The sequence below is a fragment of the Capronia epimyces genome (genome assembly GCF_000585565.1).
Source record: "Capronia epimyces CBS 606.96 chromosome Unknown aczIQ-supercont1.11, whole genome shotgun sequence".
Classification (NCBI taxonomy): Eukaryota; Fungi; Ascomycota; class Eurotiomycetes; order Chaetothyriales; family Herpotrichiellaceae; genus Capronia; species Capronia epimyces.
In genome coordinates, this window is record NW_006912914.1 from 51,991 (window position 1) to 78,754 (window position 26,764).

A 26,764-nucleotide genomic window follows, 5' to 3' on the forward strand; every position below is an offset into this window, starting at 1 on the left:
AAAAACGTCTAGCACTGTTGCACGAGGCTGAGGTGAGTCCCTACTACAACCACCACTACTAATAGTAGTAGGTTTGTTCTCTGTATGGAGTACGGAGTATTAGCTTAGGAATATACTCCTGCTCCTGCTACTGGCGATACTTCATGCTCAAGGTACCCAACCATGATCTTAGCAGCAACTTTGGAGGACTCCCTCAGCCATCGTTTCATCGTGACAACCTCGCCGGACGCCAACGCCGACGCTGGCAGCCTGACATCGCCCCATGATGGTGCACTCAGAACCCGTCCATCAGCTCTTTTAGAGTGATGGGTCTTCGAACGGCATTTGAAAAGCCCTCATGGAATGATACCCATACTCGGCCTTCGTGAGGGGCTGTTTCTGTCGTCATCTGTGCCACAGCCCCCTTGCCCGATGATGTTGGTCGAGTCTCGTTGATAATCCGGCCAAAGAAATCACGCTTCGAACCAGCGTCTTTTATCATTGCTTGTTTGCTGTTTTTGATTGATCCGAGATTTTCCTTGTCTTGGTCACCTAGCTTTCTCGTATCAAGGACTCCAGACCGAGCCATCCTTGTGAGTGAGCTCTGCAACAATTTCTCCTTCTTGAGCTCCTGGTCAAGGACCTGTCGGACTGCATATCGAGTTGGGGCTGTCGATTTTGTAGCTTTGTCGAAATGAAAGCTGAGGAGCAGATCGAGAGGTCTGTATCCCTGTCAGTAGTGAAACAACGCACGAAAGGAGAAGTTAGAGACTTACGGCTCCATCCTGTAAGCATAGCCACCATTTGAATGAGCGCCGCCACCCTCGATCTCGACGCGGACCTTTTCAAACGAGACATCCAAGGCAATCATGGTCTGCACTGCGCGTCTCATGCACAGCTTCTCCGACTCTTTGCGCACACTGGCCACACTGGCAGATCCACCAGATCCCCCAATTACAACAGGCTTCACATCTGGTGCAAGGATTTTGCCCACGTTGGGGACAAGTTCGGTAGCGATCGTGTCGATCGTGTTAAACATCCTCAACAGCGACCCCGAAAAGTTGGATCGTAGCTCAGTAAGCAGAGTCCGGTTTTGTTTCTCTGCCTCATAAGCAGTGAAATCTGCCCTTGGGCCGCCGAATGGGTGTACATCAACGTCGTCCTCTTCGGCCTTCTCTTCGTTCCATGACGCCGTACCCTTGTCGACTGCTGCAAAAAGATGATGGAAGCCACAAGCACTTGTACTGAGGTACGGCATCAGTTCCCATTCTTGATCCGAGAATACTCGGCTGGATAAGCAGTCGTGGAAATGAAGCCAGTCGTAACCGGCGTTCGGCTTGGAGAGCTGGACATCATCCTGGTACGGCCGTGTGGGATACATGGCGAAGCAATCATTCACGACTCGGTCATGCTCCCCACAGGTATCTATCATCTCCCTCAACGCGTGGATCGCCGCTCGCTTGCGGAGGTCTGAAACCCCAACAGGGTGGATGTTGGTATCAGCCACGAGTCTTGCATCGTCGGCGGAGAGTGTTGTAGGCAGATTTGACAGGCCAGCTCCTTCGAGAAATATTCGCTCAACAACCTCCCGGGTACTACCACGTCCGAGTCCCTGTGAAGCTTGAGCATCTCCAAGCTGAGACTCGAGCCACTGCCTGGTCAGCCGAGGAATTCCATCACGTCCTCGCAGCTTGTGTGCGATCCATTCTGCTTGCACCAGGACGCCTCGAATGTCGCCTTCTCCCGAACCTCTCGAGCCAGGCCCTCTTTGCTTTCGCATCGCCAAGCCCCAGGCATTCTCACAAAGTCGGCGGACAGCATCGTTGTCGCACGCAATGCGCTCCTTCTCGAAGATCGCCTTCACTCGGGCAATGACCTTTTCCATTGGCGCTTTCCGGACGTGAACGATCTCGGCAATGGCACTGGTCCGTAGAGGGCGAAGTGACGGCGCATACACGTCATTGCACACCAAGATTAATGGACGGAGCATCTTGAATCTGTCGCCCTTCCTCTTCCTGCCTTTGGCCAAATCTCCCGTGCCAGCCGCGGAATTTCGTTGATCAAGCTGAACCAGATCGATCAAGGCTTTGATGAAGCCACCTTCGCCTCCACTCGAGCTCGAACCTGTTGTTACACCGTCGACTTCATCTACTACCACACAAACAGGACGTCCGGTTCTTCTAGCTTTACCCTGTTCTTTGATCCCACGCACAGTCTCTGTGGCCAAGGCGTCTTTGATTCTGCCTTTGACAACATCCCGGCTTCGATCATCACTTGCATTGATCTCAAGCACCTCATACCCAGCTTGTCTGGCGCACACGTGTGCTAGAGTGGTCTTTCCAAGTCCTGGAGGCCCTGTCAGAAGTAGGATCTTCTTGTGCTGTTGCTGATTTTGTTCTCTGTCATCGAAGACTCGCACCCCTTTTGGCTTTGTACTGCCCGGGAACACCACATCATCCCAAGATTTGAGCCACCGAAGGATGGATCGGTGTGTACGTTCATCACCCACAAGCTCGGTGAATTTCTTCGCGCGGTACTTCTCCGTCCACATTTGGTGTGTTACTGCCTTGAAACTTGCACTCACAGCCGGGGTGGATTCCCGCGGGGTTGGCTCTGCAGCTATTTCCGCCGCCTTTCTCTGTTTTTCAAAATCTTGGAGTTGACGCTGCGTCTTCGCATCGTCCATGAGTTTGTGTATATCAATCCCATAGTATGATTTCTTTGCACGGCCCGGGGCAGATGTCGAGCGTTGAGCAATGATTTGTTCATAAGTCAGACCTTCCGACTGTGTTCTGAATGGGATGCTCAATGATGAGCCTGAAGCCGTGTGGATGTTGACCGTCTTGGGCGTATGTGTACGAAACAATGGCCGTGGTAGAGGTGGAAGCCTCAGACTGGATGGAACCTGCTGGTGTGCTTGTTCGGTGTTGTTCTTTGTACCAACTATATTGTCGAGGTTCTCCGGGATCGTGGGCAAAGTTGGCTCTCTGGCTGGTGGTGCTTGCAGCTGATCAAGACGCTTCGTTTTATCTCGGTCTTCCGGGTTCTCTTCATCCTCGCTATCCTCCAAGAACCCTCCTACTATCCTAGCTCTCTTTGGCTCTGGCGCCGTTGGGAATGATTGAAACAGTCTTCGCTTCTTCTTCAAGGCGGGAAGCGGTGGAGGAGACGAGCTTGCAGGATATAGGACAGGAGACGACGAGAAGGTCATGGCGACAGGAGAGGTATTGCAAAGAGATGACGAAGACTCCTCGGGGCCTGGAGAGTACTTTGGAATGGTCAAGGTTGTGCGCACAGCGTTCTCCGCGGTTGGTTTGACACCATATTCGTCCTGTTGATAGAGACTCTCTAGGTCGATCGAATCCGGATACGAAGGAACGACGGTGAATGGCTCTGACTTGTTCACGGACCCTGAGTGTCTGTGAAGCAGGAGGATACCTGGGTGTTGATGACCTAGGGTTCTCTGTTCCAGGCCACCTGTTGGAGATCATTTAATCGTTGGCAACGGTCGAACGCGACGCGCTTCCCCCGCGTCGCGTCGGAGTAAAAACACGCGTGGGGTTTATACAACCCACCGTATGTCTGCATTGGAGTCTAAGAAATCCGCCGTATCTCCGCATTGCCTCATCCTCGCCACATGTGGTCCGAGCGTCTTCATCTCTTCGCATTCCTACGTAGTAGGAGTATGCACAACACAGCGCAGTCCCAAGTCATTGCATCCGTCCTACATTCCACATCTATATCAACTTCTAGCAATGTCGCATGCGGCATCTATCCAGTCGCCTCGATCGTGTGATCCTCAAGACCAAGAAAGGCCCGGTCGCGCTCGCTGATGCGCCCACCAAATCACCTCCTACACTCCGCTCCGTCCACTCGGCCTCCCACTCTGAAATGCCCCGGGAAAACATAGGAGACATCTCCGCGAAATCGTTTGCGGAGTAAGTTCATCTGTCCGTGCTTTGCTTCGGAGAGTCGTTCAATCTGGATCTGTGCAGAGATTGCGCTGACGGTGCGCGCAAAAGGTTATTGTCTGGGCCGGTATTACATATCTTTGTTGGGCCCGAAGGTCGGCAGTGGTCGCTTCACCAGAATCTACTCGTCCATCATGCGCGGTTCTTCGATGAGTCGTTTACTGTCAATGGCGAGCACAAGAGGATAACGGATGGAAGGCTGGAGCTGCGCGACGAAGACCCAGGAGCCTTCGAGTTGCTGGTTAAGTGGCTCTATCAGGGCAAGATAGATGACGTGTCGTGGATGCCCAAGGACGTCAAATGGGACTATGCCTTCAAGTGCCAAAAGTTATATCTTCTGTGCGAGACCATCGGATTGCAGGAGTTGAAGAACCAGGCGATTGACCAGTTCCGTCGAGGGTGTCACGAGGCTGGATTGGTTCCTGGACCGGAGGAGATGAAACCCATCTACGAAAAGACCCGGCCATCTTCACCCTTTCGGAAGCTCGTCAGCAAGATTGCCGCCAGGCAAATCATGGACCCCGACTCGCAAAAGGATGCGTCATCGTACAGGGACTGTTTCGCCGTCTCGCCCGACTTCGCCGTCGATGTCGTTAATGCGATCAAAGCAGGCACCGGCGGATCACTCTTTGATGATCCCACCGAGGGCAACTCCTGCCGATACCATGAGCATGAAGATGGGGAAACTTGTCACAAAACGGTCAAGTTTAAGGACACATCCTGACCTGGGCTGCATTTACGGCTGCAAAATGGTAGCTGCCACGTTGTGATGCAGGGGTCCACCGCAGAGACCACATCTGGCTCTCGGTAGGAATGCCAGAGTTATGATGTTACGGTTGGAAGGGTATCTGTAGGAATATGCAGGATGTCTAGTTGGCACAACCAACCACAAAGCTATGAACTAGTATGGTAGTACTAGACGTGCCATTATTCTTTTCTCCGACGAAGAAGTCGAAGAGGCCGGTGACCAAGAAGGAAGTACCGCACGAAGAGTAAACCTTCATCGACGGTTGGAAAATGGATCAGGGGTTGTGGTGACTGATACTATCGCTTGAGAGCAAGGATCGTATCTTGACACAGTACGGAGTATCATTCCGACTTGACCTTGCTCTCGGTGGCTTCGCCATTGTCACTAGACCGATAGCATAGAGTACTGGGGGAGACAGGAAAGCAGCTTTTCAACCGAAGTTGGCAAGAATATATAATATCTGGCCAGACGTGGACACGAGGCTGAGTTGCAAAAGCTGTGTCTTGTATTGTCGTCAATACATGGAACGGGGCCTAAGACCGACTGGTTCTTTATATCCAGAACTCTAGATTTCCCAGCTTCGCCACATTAACCGATGTTTTGTTGTTGTCGTTGTTCTTGTCCTTGATAAGGTATCTTGTACGAATGGGTGAGCGTTTGCCTCGTCTTGATTGGGCGATTTGCACCTCGGCCGTCAACACCCACGGACCTCAGACCTCACGCCTCAGGCCTCCAGTGATGCGTTCATCGTCCATCACAACATGAACATGTGATTGCAGCAGGGCCGCCCGTCCACCCACGCATTGACTCTTGTCTCGTCTTACTGTACGCTGTACGCAGTATTCCGTACCATGCTCCAGATCGAGACCGCGGCCTCAAGATCCGCCTTCTCCTCCATCGTCGTCTCTCGCCTCTCCCGCGCAGCGCCATGGCAGCTCAATCCAAACTGCTCCCTCCCGGGCGGACTGTCAAGCAACTCATCTCCGAATTGAGCGCCCTCTACCTCAAACATCGTACCAAGATATCCCGCACCGTTTTCGTCACGCTGGTCGTCGCCCTGGTCCATCGAGTCCACAATGCCATCTCCGAGCAGAAGGCGGCGGTGCGCAGGCAGGCAGAAATCCGAGCCCAGCAGTCCGCCACCATAGGAGACAGCGATGCGGCGAGTCAGGAGCACAAGAAAAGGAGGGTGGAAATCAACAGAGAGTTCTTCCGCAACCTCCTTCGCCTGCTGAGGATAGTCATACCCGGGTGGCGGAGTAAGGAACTGCGACTTCTCGTCAGCCACAGCGTGTTTCTGATCCTGCGAACCCTCCTGTCGCTGTACGTGGCCGACCTCGATGGCAAGGTGGTCTCGGCACTGGTCAAGGGACGCGGCAGAGACTTCGTGCTTGGTCTGGTCTGGTGGATGTTGGTTGCCGTGCCGGCCACCTTCACCAATTCCATGCTGCAATACCACCAAACCAGACTGGCGCTCGCCTACCGGACGCGATTGACGAACCACATCCACGAGAAATACCTCAATAACATGACCTTCTATGCCCTGTCAGCCTTGGACGATCGCATCAAAAATCCCGACCAACTCATCACCGTCGACGTCGCCCGATTCAGCAATTCCCTTGCCGAATTGTATTCGAATCTTGCCAAACCCATCCTCGACATGGTGATTTACAATTACTCCTTGTCCAAGTCCGTGGGTGGAGAAGGGCTTTTCGCCATGGCTTTGCTGGTCCAAGTATCTGCCAATGTCATGCGTGCGCTCACACCTCCTTTCGGGAAATATGTGGCGGACGAGGCGAGACTGGAAGGAGAGTTTCGATTCCAGCATACCCGGCTCATTGACTATAGCGAAGAGGTTGCGCTGTACTTTGGGCATGAAGCTGAGAAAGATACATTGGATAAAGGTTATTTCACGTTGATCAAACATGTCAACCGCATATTGCGGAGAAGGTTCTACCATGGACTCATGGAAGACTTTGTCATCAAATACTTCTGGGGCGCCCTCGGTCTTATCCTGTGCTCGCTGCCAGTCTTTTTCAAGATCCCCGGTCAGACCCTACAGGCTGCAGGCGACCATACAGAAAGCTTTGTCAAGAATAGACGAATGCTGCTCAGCAGCTCCGATGCGTTCGGCCGCATCATGTTCTCGTACAAAGAGATCACCGAGTTGGCCGGATATACTTCAAGAGTTGCTGGATTGTTGGACGTCATGGACGAGGTTTCGGCGGGCCACTTCGAAAAGAAGCTGGTCAGCTCGGCGAGCACCGAGGAAAACGCCGCCGTGCTCAAAGGTCGCGGGACGATCGAAGAAAGCGAAAACATCGAGTTCACCGACGTACCCATTGTCAGTCCCAATGGCGATGTTCTTGTCAAAAAGCTGAGCTTCCGCATCAAACCCGGCGATCACCTGCTCATCGTCGGTCCTAATGGCTGTGGGAAATCAAGCTTGTTCCGGATCCTCGGCGGCCTGTGGCCCGTGTATGGCGGAAGGGTGAAGAAGCCAAGTTTTGAAGACATCTTCTATATCCCTCAACGGCCATACCTCAGTCGCGGTACACTCAGAGATCAGATCATCTATCCTGACACGCTTTATGAGTTCCGGGCCAAGGATTGCTCGGAAGAGGAGCTGAAGCAGATCTTGGAAATCTTGGAGATCGAATCTGTTCTCGATCGTCCTAACGGCTGGGATGCGGTCGAGGAATGGAGAGATGTTTTTTCGGGCGGCTTACAGCAGCGAATCGCCATGGCCCGGCTCTTCTACCACAAACCCAAATACGCCATTTTGGACGAGTGTACCAGCTCCGTCACACTGGAGATGGAACGGAAGATGTACGAGACTGCCAAAAGCCTGGGGACTACATTGATGACGGTGTCTCATCGACGAAGCCTGTGGAAGTATCATAGCATGATTCTCCAGTTTGACGGTCAGGGAAGCTACGTCTTCAGCAAACTTGATGCGGAAAGGCGAATCCAGCTCGAAGACGAAAAGGAGGAGGTAGAGGCCCTCCTACGCGGAGTGGAAGGATGGAAGGCTAGGCTGGCTGAACTAGAGGAATGAAAGCAATCCGGGCTGCCTTGGCCGGAAATGTTGAAATGTCACTCAACTTTCAGATAAGGCGTGAAACCTGCTGTCGAACCTAGCGTTGCAGCCCAATCGACCACAACCACTGCCAGTATTGAACTAGCGACCGGCTTTTGCCCAACGTCACGGCCGACAAAGTCCTGGAGAGGGGTCACAACTTCAACCTTGGAAGATGGGGCCTTGTGTCTGGTGGGAGTTTTCCTGAAGAGCCAAAACGTCACAGGACATACATTACCAAGGAGGCCATCGATACTTCCAGCCAGGCTTGTGGACCCACGAATGCGCAACCGAGGTGTGAGTGTGATTGTGCCTGACAGTACCCCATACCTAGGAAAGTTGCGTGTAGCGTGCATGAGCGAGACAGGACTTCCACAGTTTACGGTTCAGTCTCGGCACCTCTACTCTATATTGCAGGACTACTATATTGCCTCTACTCTGTATCGACTTGACAGGCAACGTCTAGCATCCCAGCCCCGAGTTTACCAGTGACAGGTCAACTGATAGATCTACAGCACAGCAGGCCGGAAGGTCGAACCTCATAAACCCTAAAGTCCCTAAACAAAACCTTTGCAGCACGGGTCTGTCATGCTGTCGATGAACTGATTCCACCGAAACGTCCTTTTGACTTCTGACATTTCAAACTCTATCCACCGCTGAACTTGCACTGTCTGACATGTCGGGTATAAGGTTGACTGGGGTTCTGCACGTCATCTCGTCCTGTCAATACTCGGGGTGTGTATATCCATTGACAATTGGCATGCCTGACAGAGAAAGACAAGGGTATGGTCGGTTGCAGAGGAAAGACAAAGGGGTTGGTCGGTTACGGACGTAGATGCAGACGAGATGGAGACGCAAACGGAGACACAGGATGGCGCGATGGCACGATGGCACGATGGCTGGACCACAACCTTGAAATATGTCTGACATGATCTCGAAAGGTCCATTTCCGGGGTTCGCAGGCACACACGGTCTCGTGTTGATTTACACGTTATATGAGTACTCTGTACGGAGTACAGTTCTCTTGTCACCTCGGATAAGTGTTCTCAACCAGACACCTAAAATATACTCTTGCACTGATCTCGCATTGATCTTGATCTTCAGGAGGAACCTTCGAGGCTGGGGCTGGGGCTGGCACGCACATGACGTGTAGGAGGTATAGTTGCCTAGCTATGCAGGTGTCGTGCGTGCATGTGCGTGCATGTGCAAGTGCCTGTATGGAATACTCTCTGAAGGAGGGAGATGTTTACTGTATGGTTATTGACGAGGCTGGGATTGAGGTTGAGGTTTGAGTGCACGTGCATTGCGAGGATCCATCCATATGGAATCATGATCTACCTAGGACCAGCCTACCTACCTTAGAAGGCTGGCACTGAAACTGACACTGAAACTGTAACTGAAACGATAACTGCAACTGCAACTGCAACTGCAACTGCAACTCCAACCGAAACTATATTACTCCCTACCTTACGGAGTACACATGGTCGACGGGTCGCCTGTCAGTCGGGTACTATAGTATGTGTTTGTGTGTGGTCTGACTGCCTGTCAGGGAACCAGCCAGTCAATCAATGAAACCGTTTAAAACCTTGAACATATTCTACTATTATAAGTTGGTGTGGTGTGGTGTACTACCTTATGCTGTGCTGGTTTATAGTTTATAGTATTCTATAGTGTGCTGTACTCCGTACTGTGGTGTGGTATACCGCGTACTACACTATACTTAAGGTATAATATAATGTGGTGCGTAGTGTACTATACTATAGTGTGATGTGTTGTGTACCTTAGTGTACTCTGTTATTGTATGGTATTCTAGCCTAACTTATATTCTATCCATGTTCGGTGTCTATTCGCCCTGCCTACTTTGTCTCTTATCTTTTCTCTTTTCCTATTGTTCTGGTTCACGAATAAGCTGTTGTATATTTTATGGAGGAAGCAAAGCCGGTCGGTTCTCTTGAGAGTGGCCACCTTCGAGGCGTCATTGTGTAAATTCAAGCTCAAACTCTGGGCATGAGACGCAGAGACATGCTAGCATGCTAGCCTCGAGGGACCATGCTTCAGTGCGCGGTATGGTTTCGCCGCTGCGCAGTACAGTATGACCATCACCATGCAAGATTTCTACTTCCACTTCGAGCTCGAGCTCCAGACCGACCACGACATGTACGAGTAAAAGAAAGCCAAACCGTCCAGAAGCACAGACATGGATCATGGGTGGTTACGTGCGATGCTTCGGCCTTTCTATCCAGGATGACGTGTAGACGAACGACTGTTGCGAGAATTGGTGGAGTACAGGGGCAATGAAGGTCAATTCATTATTTCGCCCCAGATACACTTGACGAACAGCGACAGTGAGTGTCATGGTAAGTTAGCGTTTGCCCTTATCAGCCTTTCTCCTGACATATCATATCATTGACCTTGTATGAGAAATGATCCCAGAAACCGTCGGGGGATGTTCAATAGGGGCGGAAATACGGCAAAGATGAATCTGCCAGGCTAGTCGCAGGTGCAAACAACGCAATACCACCTGGCTTCCGAGCCACTCGCCAGTCTTATTGATGACCAATTGCACACAATGAATAACAAAGAAAGACGGTAGCTGGGACCAAGAGACGTGTTTCAGGCACACCTATTCTGAGCATGCAATGCAGTGGACGCCATGGCCTGACAAGGAGTTTGCATTGGTCAGTGATTCCGGGGTCGGGAGACTGCCATGCATGACACTGCAGCGAAACGATCCATGCATACCCTTGAATTGGATTCGCAGTCTGAAGGTTGCACTTGTTGTTTCAGTGCTGGCCAGTTCCATCGCTGATGTGGCTTGCTAGACCCTAGATGGTTCTGTTGGCTGACAGTGGGAATGTCCAGCGCCCCGTACGGTCCATTCTGGAACTCTCTCTTGTTAGGTTCGCAAGCGGAATCGAGCAAGGGCTTGCTCAGCAGCTCTGTAGGTTAGCACGTAGCACAAAGAAATATGCCAGCACGATATCGAGTCTGTAATTGTGGAGGGAACGTGAATTGTGGGAACGTTCTGGTCTTCTTCAAATCAGAAACGCGCAGCGAGTAGTCTTCAGCTGCTGTCAGTTTTGATGACAGCTGACCGTCTGCTTCTATTTCCCCTCTAGCCTCTTCTTGCAGCTTCATACTAGGCTGCATGTCAGATCAAGACAACCACGAGGGCCCACGTCAGTGTCGTCAGTTTCGCCGGACAAAGAGACTTTTCCGAGGTCGCAGTCCACTACTTCGCTTATGTGGTGTCAGCTCAGAAGGGGATCGATCTTGTCCTAATAACACTACGGGAGAGGAGCTCGGATCGACTTTAGCGAGGTGGGACATAGGAGAAGGCTAGGGGGCTCGTGCGACAGGAAGTGGTGGTAGGTGCCGGCTGGTATGAAATGAAATAGTCTCCAGGGAGTCCTAGGTAGTTGGTCCTGTTATGAAGGTGGAGCATGAAATATCACCACATTAATGCATCTTGCAAAAGATTGATGAGACTGGGACCAGAAGGAATGGGAAGGTTTTGAATGCTGACATGAAAGGACGGATGCCTGCAGAAAAGCAAAAGCACAGGTAAATACCAGGGCAGAGTAACCCAAGGCACCCCGCCTCCCGTAGCCTACTGTAAGCCTAAGCCTGTGCCTGTGTGTGCCGGGGTGCCGGTGTCGGTGCCTGCGCCCACCTAGCGCCTGTGCCTGCGCTTGTGCCTCCGTCCCTTTGGCCTGAGCCTGCGGTTGACGTGACCTACCATATGTACTCCGTACTCCGTACTTTCTATGCCTAGTTTCCGAAGTATATCGACCTTAGCCTCAGTACCTGACCCTTCCGAGTCCTCAGCTTCCTGCCAACTTTTCGGTTGTTGCTTGTGTCAACATGTCAAATCAAATGTCAACACCTCTTCCCGCAAAGTCTCTGATACAGACCCTGCAGAAGCAAGTCCTCCGAGTACCTATCAGGTACCTACCCTAGCCTCAGCTAGCCGCAGTGCTTCGAGACCCCTCCCCCGGACGGGATCGTCAATCGTGCAATTGTTACTGCATCAACAGATGTCGGGTGGCCCGATCACAGGGTGTGCCCATGTAGGAAATATACGTCAAATTGCAGAAGCGGACCGGGGACACCCTTGCTTCTATCCCCGGTACTCAGGCCAGCCCAATCTCTTGGTGTAAAGATCTGTGTCAGCTGGGGGTTCGTTCCTTGCACTGTTTGATTGCATCGAGGGCAGAGGATTGCTCAGAAGGCAGTCCACAACCACAAAGATGCCGGGAATCCTGGAATCCGCACGTGTAAACCAGGCTTCTGAGATGAGAAGTCGCTAGGGAGGTGGCTAGGATGGCTCCGACAAGCTGTGTACGGAGTATGCGAACGGAGTGTCCGTACTAGTTTGTCCCAGTCCAAACAAAGCTTGACAACAAACGGCATCTGAACGGTACCCCTGAAGCTGAACCTTCTAGTCGCCGCCATGCCTACTTCGTATCCGTGGCAGGGCTACCGTTGCCGTTTCCTTGCATTGCCATCTAAACGCCAGGCCCAAACCAAAGGCAAGGGGTCCAAATGAGGGTTGTTTGCGACGTCTGGCCACTTGGTGGCGTCCAGCTGGATCCTTCAGCTTGAACAACATCCATGTCGATCGCATCCAGTCCTTTTGGGTGGTATGACCCGCTACTAGGCATGGCGTCCTCTAGACTCCCCTAAGAACTTTCCTGGCTTTTCGATAGTCTGACTTTCTCGCTTTGTGCCCATGCCGAGCCCAATCTAGAAACAAAAGACGTGCCTCAATGCGTCGGGGGCACCGTAGCTGCAGCCTGCAGGCCTGGACACGGTTGTTTCCGACAGATATGGAAATGGTGACATGGGCCATGTCAGCTCGTGTCAAATATATACATAGACCTGCCCTGATGTTGTGCTGTAACACGCCTGCTCTCGCTGATCACCACTTGCCTCCCTACCCCTACTGGGCGAGTAGTCGATGTATCTAGAGCACAATCTCACCCAGAACTGCATCAACACCAACCAAAACTCCAGCATGCAAGACATACTTCTCCATGAGGAGCCCATCCTCATGGCCAGTGTTACATCAGCAGGGCCACCCTCCAGACCATGTCCTCATACCAAATACTCCCATCTTCTGTACCTTTCAGAAGCAGAGCGACAAGCCTATTCAGTCACCATGGGACGTGGCTCGTCCACGCCCTCGCTGCGCTCCGTTCGGTCAAACGGCTCATCCATTTCAGCAGCTTCAAGAGCAACCAGTGGCACATCCAAATCAAGCCAGCAAATGGGGCCTCGGTTCATCGACGACCATTACCCACTCATCACTACCATCCACCCTGAGACCGTTCCTGCTTCCGTGCCTAAGAGCCATAGTGCTCTCTGGTGTGCCCGTCAGATGGCACAGATCCATAACACCATCATTCGTGCATTGAATGCTTCGTGGAACCACGCCATCTCCGTCCAGCCGTGCACTCGAGAAGCTGGTGATTTTCTCTTCTTTAACCAACAACTCTGCAAGACAATCGTCCGTCATCATCACGTCGAGGATGAATACTTGTTTCCCGAAGTCGACAAGCTGCAAGGCCAGCCAGGAGGAACCCAAGGGAATAGAAAAGACCATGAGTCATTTGCCGCAGGACTCGCCGTGTTCCAGAAATATGTCTTCATAACGAAATCATCTGAATTCTGTGGCCTCACTGTCCGACATATCATCGAATCATTCGCCCCAAGTTTTATCCAGCATTTGCATGACGAGATCCCTACTTTGGTCAACTTGCATGTGCTTGACTCTGCTGCATTGATGAAGACATGGAAGCATGCCAACCATCTGGCCACCAAAGATGCAGAGCTGTATAACGACGGCCCGTGGCTTCTTGGCTGTCAGGACAATGCTTTCACCATTGACGGCATCAAGAACGACTTCCCAGGTGGTTTCTGGGTCACCGGAGCGGTCATCAGAACTTGGCATGCCAGAAAACACGCAGGGGCTTGGAAATTCTGCCCCAGTGATCTTTCCGGTCGAAGGAGACAACTGGCCGTTGTCTAGGTACGCCTCGGTGTGCTCTGGAATGATATGATGATGTTTATGAAACTGTGTAATATTGAGGATCAGCGTTGAGCACATGGGGTTATTCGGATCTCTCTATTGTCGCCACGTCCGGATAGGATCAGGAGCGGGTGTCTTCGTCAGTATGTACTATGTCAAAACATCTTAATAACTGTATGTTTACGAGGGCTTTTCCTTCTCCCTGAGAAGTTCTGGGAAAAGGCCTAAAAGTTCTCGGAGATGGCTGATTTGATAACCGCATGCCTTCGGCGGGGGCTCCAAGGGAGGATCCAGGCCTTCGGGCTCGACCAGGTGAACTGTATTTGTCCACCCTCGGGCATACGCCCCTTTGCAATTCGAGTAAGAATCATCCACGTAATATATCGGGGTATCCTTCGTCACCCCAGCTTCTCGTTCGGCCTTGTCAAACATCTCCGGCCGCGGCTTGGCGACTAGTGTCGGCTGAGAGTAATCGCAGTACGTGATGCCTTCGAAGAGATCATCAATCTTCAACAGTCTGACTACCCGCCGGCCATGAGTGATATGCGCATTGGTGAACAGCCAAAGCTTGACTTTGGACCGATCAAACGACTCCAAGATCTGTCGAGTCTCAGAACTCGGCGAGAGAAGCTCGTCGAGAGGCAAAGCATCGTCGACTTCCCGATTGAAATCCATAGGGTTGATCTTGTGAAAACGGGCGAGACCTTCTATGGCCAATCCATAATCTTTGTAATATTGCTGATGCAGCCGTTCGGCTTCCTCGACGCTGAGGCTAAGATGTTTGATAAAGTAATCATTGATCAGCCGGGCCATGTGGTCGTGAACTCGTCCGCTTTTCGGGTAAAGACAGTTGTCTATGTCGAAAAAGAAAATCGCTCTTTTGTCCGCGGACAAGGCTTCAACGGACCCCATCTTGTACGGTGGCTATGGTAGAGAAGGAAAGCGGCGGCTAGGAGGAAACGGCACACACTCCGGGTATCTATGCAATGAATGAGGGTGATCTAGTCTACTGTTGAATGATATTTCTAACCCGGACAATTATATAAATCGATGACTCGTCGTTCAGTATCATGAAACTAACCAATACTAGCACCACCCAACTGCACGGGACAGATGGCGACATCAAATTTTCGAGGCTGATCACTTGGAGTCACCTGACTCCTTCACCTCTTGGCAGGATATGGCCGGTCAACTGGAACTGAAATTAACTGGCTGCGCGAGTCCAAACTGCGCCTACTACGTGTTGCTTCTCCTGTTGTTATTTCAATCCCTTTCCTCCATCTCATTCACCCTTTGACGGTGATATTTTCTCCTGCGTCAGCCTTACTTCTATCTTGCAGGAACCTCCACCACCTTCTCACTCCATGTGCCACTGAGCTCGCCATGTTGTTGTGCAGGTAAACGCGCGCAGGTCTGATCAATTCGCGCTGCTCAGAGGCGACCTTGCAGAAATGTCGACTTCAGCTGCTCCTCTGCGAAATGGCATTCTGCCTTCGACCGTGCAGCCCTTGAATGAAGCCTCGGAGTATGAGAAGATACTTAGGATACGCGATGAGGTCTTTTCGGGAAGTCATCCGCGACTCACTGTGCCTACCCAAGCCCTTCGAGTCGCGTCTTCGCAAACACCCTTGGCCGTGTCCCAGTCTCGCTTCAACGTTCCTTCTCCATTTCCTCCCAGTGCTTCACCAAATCGTGCTGCGGCCGAACAGTTGAGGCGTGAAGATGAGACACAAGCCCCGACACGAGCAGATGGTGCCAATGTTCCCTCCAGCCAACCCGCCAGTAATGTTTCTGAGTTTGACCCCGTCCTTTTGACAAAGTCAGATGATTTAGTTCGGGCCGAATATCAGCTGAAGCGACAGAGGCTTGAGAAAGCGTTGAGAGATCAATTCGAACAAAAGAGACTAGACGCCCGCAGAAAGCCTGCGCCCTCGGAGGCCAAGCCAGACTTCGATCTCCAGGCCGTTTTGGCCAAAGCGTTGGAGATTGCCAAACCTCCTTCCTCGAAGGATGATGTGGATGCGAGCGACTCTTTTGACGCGAACTCTTTCTACTCTAGCAGAGCTCCCGACTCGACGCCGGAGAACGGGCCGCAAAGTCCGTCCGCAGAAGACGGTGAAGAGGGCGAAGCTTACGAGCCTCCCGGCCCACCTGCTGTGAGTGCCGTCATGGGCTCACCCTTGCAGCATGGCACTGGGGACGAGGCTTCTACTAACAATGCTACTTTTGCTCTTGGTGCGACATCCACAAAGCCTTCCGCTCTCCCCCCACCCACCGCGATGGACCTGGACGATGAAGAGGAAGAAGGGGAGTACTCGCCTCCGGAGGCAATGGCGCAATATCCCACATCCAATGCTGCACACCCTCAAGCTATGCAAGACAGTAGAGATCCACGCAACCGACCCTTGCGCAGGTACTCGGAACTGGATGACAATGGGAGGCGACCCGTCTCACCATCTGAGGCCAATATGCGCATTGTAAGGAACCAAATCACCTCTCCCATCGCCCCTGTACCGTCCCGCGTCTCTCCTCTGGCCGTAGCTAAGGGTGCACCTTTTTTGCAGAATGGCCGTCAACGACGTTCCCCGCGGATTGGCAGGGCAGGATGTCCCCCAAGCCCCGATGATACTCAAACGCTACACCCCAAAAAGAAGAGGAAGCTCGAAAAGCGCAACGAGAAAAAGGGCAAGCGAAATGGCAAGGTCTCCCCGGATGCATTCCTCAAAGAAGAACAGGTTTCCCCTCCACCGTTTCATGATGTCCAGCCTCTTGGGTCGGGCAGACCACGACCCATGGGCGGTGCTGACCAGCCCATCACACTGGATGAAGAGCCCACGCAAGAAATTCGGTACATGCCTGCACCAGAACGGTATGTGGACTCTCCTTCCAGGCCGCTACCGCGCCAGGTTGAACAGTTGATGCCACTGAGCGAGCCTCGCGCAGTTTCGAGAGCCGGCTTGAGGCCCTTGAGAGATGAGCCCGACTTGCGCCGAGTCGCCAGCATGCACAATATGAGGGTCGACGGGACTCGAGAATATACCGATCCCTATTACGATACCCCGACTCGAGGAAGAGCGATATCCTATGCCAGAATGGGAAGTCCAGCAATCCGAGAATCATCGCGTCTTGCGCCCGTGGAATATGAGCAATCCCCCCGAGAGGTGCGGGTGATGCGCACGCCGGCTCCAGCCTACCGCGAAATGTATGAAGAGGGAGAGCCCACGATCCGCTATGCCACCGAGCCTATGCCGCCACCCCCAATCGAGAGAATCGTGATCGACCAGTACGGCCGGAGATTCCGCGAGATTATCCAAGAGAGACCCTCGGTTGCTCCTCGCGCAACACCAGTGCGGAGAACGGAAATGGACCAAGGCTACGAGCACTACCGAGCAGCCCGTTCAGCTTCGGTGTTTGTAGACACTGGGCCAGAAAGAGCGTATGTCTCCGACATGCTTCCACCACCGGTCACCTATCGCCGTCCAGGCGGGCCACCTCATTCCTCGGCGGTTCCAGGGTCTGTCACTCGAGAGTACTTTGAGCCAGGATCTTTACCACGGAGTTCCAGCGTCCAGGTCATGGACCGAGCGCCACGGTCTACAATTTACCCTGACGAGCGACCCGACTTCCGCGAGCCTGCTCGCATGGGCAGCGTACGGCCGCCGGCAATGCGGTACGAGGAACCTCAGCCAATGGAGATGATGACACGTGCACAGAGTGTTCGGCCTGCTGTCCATGGGCGAAGCGTCTTCCTCGATGGGAGACAACCTGTCGGTCACGAGTATGTTCCTGCCGAGCAAGCCAGGTACCGAGTGGTGGAACCTGATGAGAGGTTTATGGATGCTCCAGATAGGGAGATGGAGACGATGCAGGATCCAGTGGAGGGAGGCCGCAGAGTGATGGAGAGATACTGAGATTGCATTCTAGTATCTACATTGCCAGTGGGCGGTGAGGGAAGGTCGAAATCCATTCGTGTATGTATGTGTACTCGTACAAAAGTTGCCACTGCCACTGCCACGGTGGCATCAAAGGCGATGTCGGCGTGAAGACTAGCATAATTTTTCTCAGAGCCGATAATACCATACTGTGTACTGTGTATGCCTCATGCGTCCTTTAGCGAACTGGCCTCTGTCAACCAGTCTTTGCTGCATCAACCCGCCGATTGTGAAACATTGGGCCAGAGCCTCAGCCTCGACTATTTTCTCGAGGCTGATTGCCGGACGCGAGAGGAGCAGACTGTCGGCGGTGATTGGGCCAGCGCTGGTGGCTACGCGCCCACCGTTCATCTCACCCCATCTTCCTTCTTCACGACGTTCCGCGAATGACATCGCTTGTCCGTCCATCAACACGACATACGCTATGCTTTGGCTCCGGCGCTTGATGAAGGCCGCCCTCTCGGAGAGTTGGCTGGCCGGAGTTGCTGCTCTGTGTTGGCAGCTTGTGGTCCAACCAGGGACGTGACGATGCAACGACCTCAGGCTCATCTCGCTGTGCTGACACCGCGTGCCATCAAGAAGCGCCGCGCACGATGTGATTGCAGGACTCGAGGCTCCCGTCTGGACCTCTGTAAGCACGCCACGACCATGAAGAACCCGGGAACCGGTGTTCGTGGGAGTGTTTGAGTAAGCTGTGAGCTTGAAGCTGCGTTTCAAGTGTGCCTCTCTCTACTCGGACCTTCTCAAAGCAAGTGCTGGGCTGCGCCTGCAGTTTGCCCATCGCTACTTCCTGCTTTCACAGATGCCCGTCTTTTTGTCCTCTTCATTCCTGTTTTCTGTTCTCTGCGTCTGAATCGATGCTGGCATCGTCATCAAAGATCTTTCTCGTGGGGCGTAGTCGTGTAACAGCCTCTCCGACCGCGGACTTGAAGGATCGAGTGCCGTCGCCGACATGAAAGTGAGGTCTGCACGAGAAGACTCGCTTGAGCCAACCTGCGTCTTCGTCTTCTTCGATTGTCTGTCGCCGTCAAAGTTGGAGGATGAACATGACCGGGCATCGGGTGCTCCTGGTTGGTGACACTGGGGAAACCTTCGCAGATGGATCGCTGATACTGATACTTACTAGGCATCGAGCGCGAGATGCGCGTCATGTATCAGCAGCCTCACCTTGTCCCTCCCATGAAGCTCACGGTGTTCGACGACCTGCCCCCGACTCCGACGCCAGCACTGCCTTCCCGAATAACGCAATGGGTATCGCAGGGCAAGGTTTCGCTCAGATCCAGCCTTTCTATACGCAGACCTACACCGTCAAGACTACTCATATCCAGTCCTCGTCCACCGTTGCCGTCAGACGAGTCACTGCCCTTCCGCAGGCTGGCACAGGACTTCCGTCCTCTCGAGCTCAGCATCTACATGCCCGACAATCGATTGTCAGATCTGCCCGAGTTCGACCGACTGAGTTTCACGGAGGTGGGCGAAATCAAACCGCCACCTCGAGCTCTGGTGCGCACAAAGTCTGAAGAGGTCATTTCCAACAAGCTGTCCATGTTCCCTGCCCCCGTCAAACATGCGTCGATGATGGAACGGAGTCGTATGTCACATGTGCGACCCGATATCTCTTCCACGGTGATCTCAACCTCACGGCCACCTTCGGAGTACGACGCCCTTCATTCGCATCCTGTATCGTGGGCATCTTTTCCAGGATTGCCTCCGCAAGCCCACATTCCTGGTCGTTCAGAACCCTCTGTCACCGTCCTGACCCCTATGCAAGAGGAGTTCAGTCCACCTAACACGTCCGTCACCGTCGGTGGTGTTTTGTTGGAATTTCCAAAGGCTATCGACCAACCAACAGTCTCTCCAGCTCAACCGGAGCTAGGCTCTCCGGCTGCAGAAGCTACGGCACCATATGTTCCCTCCGCCCTGGCTAGGAACTTCTCCAAACCAACGGACACAAATGATGCAACGGGATATTTCCATCCCAATTTCCAGACGCAAAAGCGTATCTCCCAATGGCTTGCCCACCGTCAGTCTTCTTCTATCAGTACGACCAAGACATCATCATCGGCATCGGCATCCTCTTTTGCGGAGCACCGTCGAAAACGATCTCAGTTCTATCAGCTCTCGGCAGCACCACCCAAATGTTTGAACTTGTGGCCCCATCACCACCACCATCATCGGACTATGACTGAGTCGACGGTGGCTAGTACGGTCGAGACAGATATCTTGTCGTTTGAGAATCAGAGTCTGACAGACACAAGTGTAGCTACTCCTACTGATGCACAAAGTCGAAGTCTCACTGTCAGAAATGCCTCCAAAGGATTGAGACCCATCATGAGCGGGGTGCCGGATATTCCACCCAGCTACGTGGAGGTCCTCAAAGAAGTGGACGACGTGATCATCAGAGAGATCGGTGGGCCCTTGAGGAGCCCAGGCGTTGGAGTTGCCTTTTGAGCCAGAATGCTGGCTGGCCATGTCTGGGACATGGTCCATGGTCCTTTGGCCTGTTGGTACCCATTCGAGTATTGGGCTTTCCTGTGCGGGTTGTCCAGCTGGCATGGGACGTTCTATTCCACTACGACGACGCCTATGCTTTGAATATCAAAAAAGCCTTGCAGATCGGCGACGGACATTCCTTCATTTCTTGGTTGGCTCAACCATTGAAGGTCTTTGAGACTCGGCTTATCTGAGATACCCTATCCTATGTATGCTTTAATTCAAGATAGATTACTACCTCCCTGGTGGATTTGACATGGCTAAGGATCAACTTCTTTCGGTTGGGATGTTCTAGGCAGGACAAATCTCAAGGCCGTAGTTCCAGCGATGCCGTAACTGTAACCCTAACCCTAACCCTAACCCTAATCCAGGGACCAATCCGCAGTGCCGTACCCTGACTCTGGCACCGCAGCCGCAGGCAGCCAGACTCGGTCCTCTTCTTCTCTCCTCCCTCTTCTCTCACTTCTCACTGCAGTTCTCCCTTTACCCCTGCTACCAACTCGGACTGAACACTTCTGTCTTCTATCTTCCGTCTTCACCCTTTGTACTCGTGTCGTATCACCGGCAGAACAGCAGCCGAGCCGACCCAGCGGTAAAGCTTCGGCAATCCTCTGGCTGATGTTAGGCACCACCCACCTACCACCTGCTTCCGGTACAGTACGGAGCACTGTACGGAGTACGGAGCACTAGGCGTCTATCCCTGTCCCCTAATCCTCCATCTTCTGCCGTTGTCGGGGCCCCGCCGGAGTCATGTCGAACCCGAGGTTATCTAACGAACGGGCGACCATCTCCCTCTCCTCCACCACCATGCACTATGCACTACGCACCATGCACCGTGGCCTCGACGCCAACGCAAGATACAACCTCCACCGTGGGTCAATCGTTAGAATGTGCACGTGACGGCGACGACGACCACGTCCTCTCTTCCATTGACTTGGGCCACCTTTCAATCGGGCCTTGATCGTAGATTCGTCGTCTCATTCCACGATGCCTTCTAAACCCGCCTCTTCCCCTGCAGGCCCTGCAAAGTCTACAGCTGTAGAGCGTCTTTCTCAAGTCGCTGGTCACGTCGCTGAGAGTCAGAATGAGGCTGCTGCACAGTCCGACGCTGGGCGGAGAGGGCGGCGGTCAAAGTCGTCCAGAGCGGCCGGTCCTCCAGCCGACTATTCGGATGTGCTGGGGAACCTACAGAGGCTCCAGACTATTGCACACACCCCGGACCTCGACAACAGAGGGTATCAGAGACAGAAGCGCGAAGGCAAACTATGGGTGCGGGAACGCCTGGAACAGCTGCTCGACACCAACTCTTTCAAGGAGATCGGCAGCGCCAGCGGTCATATCGTGTGGAAGCAGACCGGGCCTAGGGACGAAGAGCCCGTGTCATTTACTCCGACGAATAACCTTCAAGGTCAGCCTTCATTGCTCAGCGTGGTTTGCACGCTACTTGTAAACCAAATATCTGGTGCTGACATCGCGAAGGGTTTGGACTATTGCGTGGCAGAAAGGTCATATTGACGGCGGACGACTACTCCATTCGAGCCGGGCATGCGGATGGGGCCATCTCCGAAAAGACCGTTTACACCGAGAAACTTGCTGTCGCTCTGCAATTGCCCATCGTCAAACTCACAGACGGATCCTCTGGTGGCGGCTCTGTCACTAGTATTAAAACGCTCGGGTGGTCGTATGTTCCGGGCGTGCCAGGTTTCATCGAGGCCATCAAGGGCCTCAACCTGGGTATTCCCAACTTGGCGGCCGTCTTGGGCCCTGCAGTAAGTTCCGTGGTCATCGTGAGGGACTCAGGCAATTGATTAATCGATGGATGCATAGATTGGTATTGGTGCCGCCCGTGCCGTGTCTTGTCATTTCTCAGTCATGGCCGGAGATATCGGGAGTCTATTCAACGCCGGACCGCAAGTGGTCGAACTGGCAACCTTTGAAGAAGGACTGAGCCTGCGCGAGCTGGGCGGGCCTGGTATCCATTGCACGAACGGAACAATCGACAACTTGGCAGCCAACGAAGCAGAATGCTTCGAGCAAATCAGGACAGTGCTCTCGTACTTGCCCGACTGTGGGCACTCCAAACTCCCGCCTGTTATCGAGAGCAGTGACCCCATCTCGAGAGTCAACGAGGAGTTGAGGACGATCATCCCTCGCAAGAAGACGCGCATGTACGACGCGAGGGCCATCATCCGCACCGTCTTCGACGCCGGCTCCTGGTTCGAGATCGGGGCTCTTTGGGGGAGAACAGCAATTGTGGGCCTGGCCAGGCTCGGAGGTCACCCTGTGGGCGTCATCTCGTTAAACTGTGAAGTCAACGCCGGCGCCCTGGACAGCGGAGGAGCTCAAAAGATCACGCGTCACCTGAAACTGTGTGACGTGATGAACCTCCCAATCATCCAGTTTGTCGACGTTCCAGGCTACGCCATTGGGACAGTGGCCGAGAAACAAGGTAGGCAACCCTTCTCCCCGAATGCACTGCCATCTTTGACCGAATGCGTTGTCATCTTTGAGGCCGATGTGATGGCTAACAAGTCCCCCGCAACAGCAACCATGCGCTGGGGTGTGGAGCTCGCCAAAGCCTATCTGTCCACCACGGTCCCTCTTTTCAACGTCTTGACCCGGAGGGTCTACGGTGTCGCGGGGGGCATAATGATCGGTTGTCGCGATCCCATGATGCGCGTGGCCTGGCCGAGTGGTGAGTGGGGAAGCCTGCCGCTCGACGGCGGGATCGAAGTGGCCCACCGATGGCAGTTGAAACAAGCCGAGGCCGAAGGGAAGAAGCAGGAACTGTACAATCAGCTCGAGGACGAATACCGGCGGTTCATGAATCCCATCCGGACCGCCAATTCATTTGGAGTGGAGGAGATTATTGACCCGGCGCATACGAGGCGCGTTGTTGCTGAGTGGACCATTCATGTGTAAGTGTCCTGTCTGCCTCTGCTGTCTGCCTCTGCTGTCTGCCTCTTCTGTCTGCCTCTTCTATCATGACTCTTGCTAACATCCCAAATCCCACCAGGTACTCGGGCATACTCCCACAACGCATACTAGATAGAGCCGCAGGACGAATCCACCCGACATTTGCCTAGGGTAGGAACGGTGTGGCTACAGCCAGAGAACCGATTCGAATCTTACTTAGAGTGTGGGTTGCAAAGATTCAAGAAGACTGCTTTGTCACGAGCCACCACAGCTATCCTCAACAAGATACCGTGGTCGTTGAGCGCGACGTATCACTAATGCATGGTTGTTTCAGACAGACACCCAAGAAATCAGGACCGAGATCAGATCCCAGACAATCTAGTCTGGGCATGTCACACTGAATGTTATCTTCTCCTCAATTTAGGCTGTACAAACAATGCCATACCGCTGTGCCTCCATTCCGTTTTGCAATTCGATCCAATTCATGACCCATGACCCGGCCGATGCTTTGCAATCTGCCAAAGCTGGCCTTTTACAACTTGGCAGACAAACCTGGCCCGCTGGCGCCGGCCTCCTTCACCTTCAGCGGCTGGATCTCACACACCAACATGCCCTCGCCGACCGTCTCTCCCTCGTCGACATCGCAGACCCAGGTCAGCAGGCCGGCCGTGGGAGCGCGGACCTCCAACTCCATCTTCATCTGCTGGACGACCATGACGACCTCGCCGTCGCGCACCTCGTCGCCGACTTGCACGGGCAGCTCGACCACGGTGCCGGGAAAGGGCAGAGTGATGTGGTGGGGGTTGGACGGGTCACCTTTCCGGTGATGCGACGAGGCCAGGCCCGAGCCGGCGGCGGAGGCGGCCAAGCTGGCGGTGAATTTCTTGGTCGTCTTGAGGCCCGCGGCGTCGGTGACGAGCGAGACGTCGCCGGCGATCAGGGTGGGAAAGTCGTTGTTCACAATGCGGTCGAGCACGACGAGGTGCTCGCGTTCCGGCCCCTTGGCGCCGCCCTCGTGCAGTTCGCTCAGCGTGACGCGGAACGAGTCACCCTTCTTGAAGAGCAGGCTGGACGACCCGCCAATACCGGCGCTGGCCGAGGAGGCGGCAGCGTCGGCCCCGGAGGCGGCAAAGGACGGCCCCTTCTCCTTTGCGCCGAGAGTGGACGCTTCCAGACTCTGGCCGAGCTGACGGATTTGGTCGAGGTTCGCCTCCAGCCAGCGCGTGGAGCAGCGCGAGGCCTGGAAGTCGGCCGATGCCAGCGTGCCCAGCAACACGGACAGGTTTGTCTTGACTCCGTGCACGGCCAGCTCGCTCAGAGCCCGCAGGCCCTTCAGCCGCGCCTCTTCGCGTGACGGCGCGCTCACGATGATCTTGGCCAGCAGCGAGTCAAACGACGACCCGACCACAGTGGGCCGGCTGCCGCTCAGGTGCGTGTCGACTCGCACCCCGCGGCCCCCGGGGCTGTGGAACTGCGTGATGCGGCCCATGCTGAGCGCGAAGCCTTGGGCGGGATCTTCGGCCGTGACGCGCAACTGGATCGCCACCATCTTGGGCGGCTGGCTGGCCGACGCGGTGGGATCCGTGGATGTGGATGTCGACGGCAGACCTAGGCTGTCGATGCTGGCACCTTGCGCGATCAGCAGCTGCGCTCGCACCAGGTCGACGTCGGCAATCTCCTCGGTCACGGTGTGTTCGACCTGCAGCCGCGGGTTGACTTCGAGGAAGTAGAATTCCGGCCGGGACTCGTGAACCAGGAATTCGAACGTGCCTAGGGATCGATATTGGATCTGTGGTACAGTGGGTTGTCAGAGAAGAGCAGGGCAGGGCAGAGCAGGGCAGAGCGAAGCGACGTAGTGGAGGCCAGGTCAGACCAAACCAAAGCATAAAAAGTACCGACAGGAGAGCCAGAGACAAGACAAGGGACGAGATTGCATATAAACAGAAACAACTGAAGACAATGGACACCCTTACCGACTTGGCCAGGTTCACCGCGCTCTGAATCACCTGGGCCACTAGGGCGCGATCTTTGATGGTTGATGGGGCAAGCTCGACCATTTTCTGGAATCTATAGTGTAGATATGTTAGTGTCGAGGGTTCCAAGGGGACCGTCTCCGGCCAAAGGCCAAACGGTGGTATACAATCCGAAGGCCAAAGTACTGTACATACCTTCGCTGGATACTGCACTCGCGCTCCCACAGATGCGCGACCTGGCCGCGTCCGTCGCCGATGATCTGCACCTCGACATGGCGGTAGCCATCGACCGCGGCCTTCTCGATAAACACCTTCCCGCCGGGCGACTCTCCGCGGGCGCGATCAAAGGCATGGCTCAGATCCTCGGGCCGGGTGACCAGCCGGATGCCCCGGCCGCCGCCGCCGTCGACCGCCTTGATCATCAACGGGAAGCCCGTGTGGGCGACGAAGGCGGCGGCACGGTCGAGGTCTGAGATGGCCTCCCTCAGGGCGGGCAGCACGGGGACGGCGCACGATTCGGCCAGGGCGCGCGCGTCCGTCTTGTCGCCGGTGCGGCGCAGCACGTCGGGCGTCGGGCCGACAAAGCGAATGCCCGCCGTCTCGAGGGAGGCGGCAAAGTCTGCGTTCTCCGACAGGAAGCCGTACGCCGGGTGCACGGCGTCGATTTGCTGGTCGACACACAGCTGCTTCAGCAGCTCGCCGTTCATGAAGTCGCCCGCCGACTGCACCAGCAGCGCCTCGTCTGCGTGCACCGCATGGTTGGCGTCGTCGGCCGTGTAGATGGCGACCGTGTGGATGCCGAGCTCGCGCGCGCTCGAGATCATTCGGATGGCGATTTCACCCCTGTGACGAGAGACGGGTCAATATCCAGATCTTATCTCTCTCTCCGTTTGTTCCTTTCTTCTTTTCATCGTATCGTGGCACATCTCAGACTGGACTCACCTGTTGGCCACGAGCAACCGCTTGATTCTTTCAGCCGAAGCCGCAGCCGACGCCGACGCCATCACCATCACCATCACCTGATATCACAATGAGACCACCACTGACACGACACGACACGGGAGGACGATGTCAATTTGAGAGAGGGAGTAGAAACGTGAATGGTGAGCCGGCCATTCGAGTTCGCGTTCGAGGTCGAGGTCTAGGTACAGTTCGATTTCTGTGCCTCATTGACGTCGTCCACCGTCAAAGGTCTCGGTCTTGGTCTTCTGTCTTTAGTGTCTTTACAGCAGGAGTCGGACACGGTCGAAGTCAGGCGTCAGGTCAGAGCGGGCGGCCAAGATTGATCGATCGGCGTGGGCCACGAAACGACCGAGGCAGAAGCTGGATCCGTACAGTATCCGTACAGTCAGTATTTCCGGGGAATCAGCTATCCGCCCTACCTCTCCTACCTCCTCCGTACATGCACCTAATTACCTAACTTACTACGTACTTCGTACCATACGGTGGACGTCCTCTGTATAGCCACGGCTATCTATCTACCTTAGTATCCTGTGTACTGTACCATCCTCCCCACCACCACAATCTTAGGTTCCCACGTTTCCGGCACCGGCACGACCGTCGTGGGGGAGACAATATCCTTATCCTGATTCCTGGGGGGCTTATTCAACATGCCCTGCCTAAGTCTTGGTCTTGGTCTTGT

The 26,764-nt window shown here is 54.1% G+C and overlaps 9 protein-coding genes across 9 annotated transcripts; 6 read left to right on the forward strand and 3 right to left on the reverse strand.

The window, feature by feature from the left end:
• Positions 1–274: 274 nt before the first annotated feature.
• On the reverse strand, positions 275–3,190 carry A1O3_10063 (uncharacterized protein; the record flags this gene model as incomplete). The annotated part of the gene is made up of 2 exons (XM_007740154.1): positions 275–701; positions 756–3,190. The coding sequence occupies 2 exons, from the start codon at positions 3,188–3,190 to the stop codon at positions 275–277; spliced, it is 2,862 nt and encodes a 953-aa protein (XP_007738344.1).
• Positions 3,191–3,870: 680 nt separating this feature from the next.
• Positions 3,871–4,674, forward strand: A1O3_10064 (uncharacterized protein; the record flags this gene model as incomplete). The annotated part of the gene is made up of 2 exons (XM_007740155.1): positions 3,871–3,917; positions 4,002–4,674. 2 exons carry the CDS (start codon positions 3,871–3,873, stop codon positions 4,672–4,674), a joined length of 720 nt encoding a protein of 239 aa, XP_007738345.1.
• A 952-nt stretch (positions 4,675–5,626) lies between these two features.
• A1O3_10065 (ATP-binding cassette, subfamily D (ALD), member 2) lies at positions 5,627–7,756 on the forward strand (the record flags this gene model as incomplete). Its single annotated transcript, XM_007740156.1, has 1 exon — positions 5,627–7,756. One exon carries the CDS (start codon positions 5,627–5,629, stop codon positions 7,754–7,756), a length of 2,130 nt encoding a protein of 709 aa, XP_007738346.1.
• Positions 7,757–12,938: 5,182 nt separating this feature from the next.
• A1O3_10066 (uncharacterized protein) lies at positions 12,939–13,808 on the forward strand (the record flags this gene model as incomplete). Its single annotated transcript, XM_007740157.1, has 1 exon — positions 12,939–13,808. The coding sequence occupies one exon, from the start codon at positions 12,939–12,941 to the stop codon at positions 13,806–13,808; it is 870 nt and encodes a 289-aa protein (XP_007738347.1).
• Positions 13,809–13,988: 180 nt separating this feature from the next.
• Positions 13,989–14,720, reverse strand: A1O3_10067 (uncharacterized protein; the record flags this gene model as incomplete). The annotated part of the gene is made up of 1 exon (XM_007740158.1): positions 13,989–14,720. One exon carries the CDS (start codon positions 14,718–14,720, stop codon positions 13,989–13,991), a length of 732 nt encoding a protein of 243 aa, XP_007738348.1.
• Positions 14,721–15,259: 539 nt separating this feature from the next.
• A1O3_10068 (uncharacterized protein) lies at positions 15,260–17,719 on the forward strand (the record flags this gene model as incomplete). Its single annotated transcript, XM_007740159.1, has 1 exon — positions 15,260–17,719. The coding sequence occupies one exon, from the start codon at positions 15,260–15,262 to the stop codon at positions 17,717–17,719; it is 2,460 nt and encodes an 819-aa protein (XP_007738349.1).
• Positions 17,720–18,880: 1,161 nt separating this feature from the next.
• Positions 18,881–20,191, forward strand: A1O3_10069 (uncharacterized protein; the record flags this gene model as incomplete). Its single annotated transcript, XM_007740160.1, has 1 exon — positions 18,881–20,191. The coding sequence occupies one exon, from the start codon at positions 18,881–18,883 to the stop codon at positions 20,189–20,191; it is 1,311 nt and encodes a 436-aa protein (XP_007738350.1).
• Positions 20,192–21,220: 1,029 nt separating this feature from the next.
• Positions 21,221–23,319, forward strand: A1O3_10070 (propionyl-CoA carboxylase beta chain; the record flags this gene model as incomplete). Its single annotated transcript, XM_007740161.1, has 5 exons — positions 21,221–21,641; positions 21,713–22,002; positions 22,061–22,682; positions 22,779–23,151; positions 23,250–23,319. 5 exons carry the CDS (start codon positions 21,221–21,223, stop codon positions 23,317–23,319), a joined length of 1,776 nt encoding a protein of 591 aa, XP_007738351.1.
• Positions 23,320–23,681: 362 nt separating this feature from the next.
• Positions 23,682–26,126, reverse strand: A1O3_10071 (uncharacterized protein; the record flags this gene model as incomplete). The annotated part of the gene is made up of 4 exons (XM_007740162.1): positions 23,682–24,938; positions 25,123–25,216; positions 25,318–25,965; positions 26,065–26,126. The coding sequence occupies 4 exons, from the start codon at positions 26,124–26,126 to the stop codon at positions 23,682–23,684; spliced, it is 2,061 nt and encodes a 686-aa protein (XP_007738352.1).
• Positions 26,127–26,764: the final 638 nt, after the last annotated feature.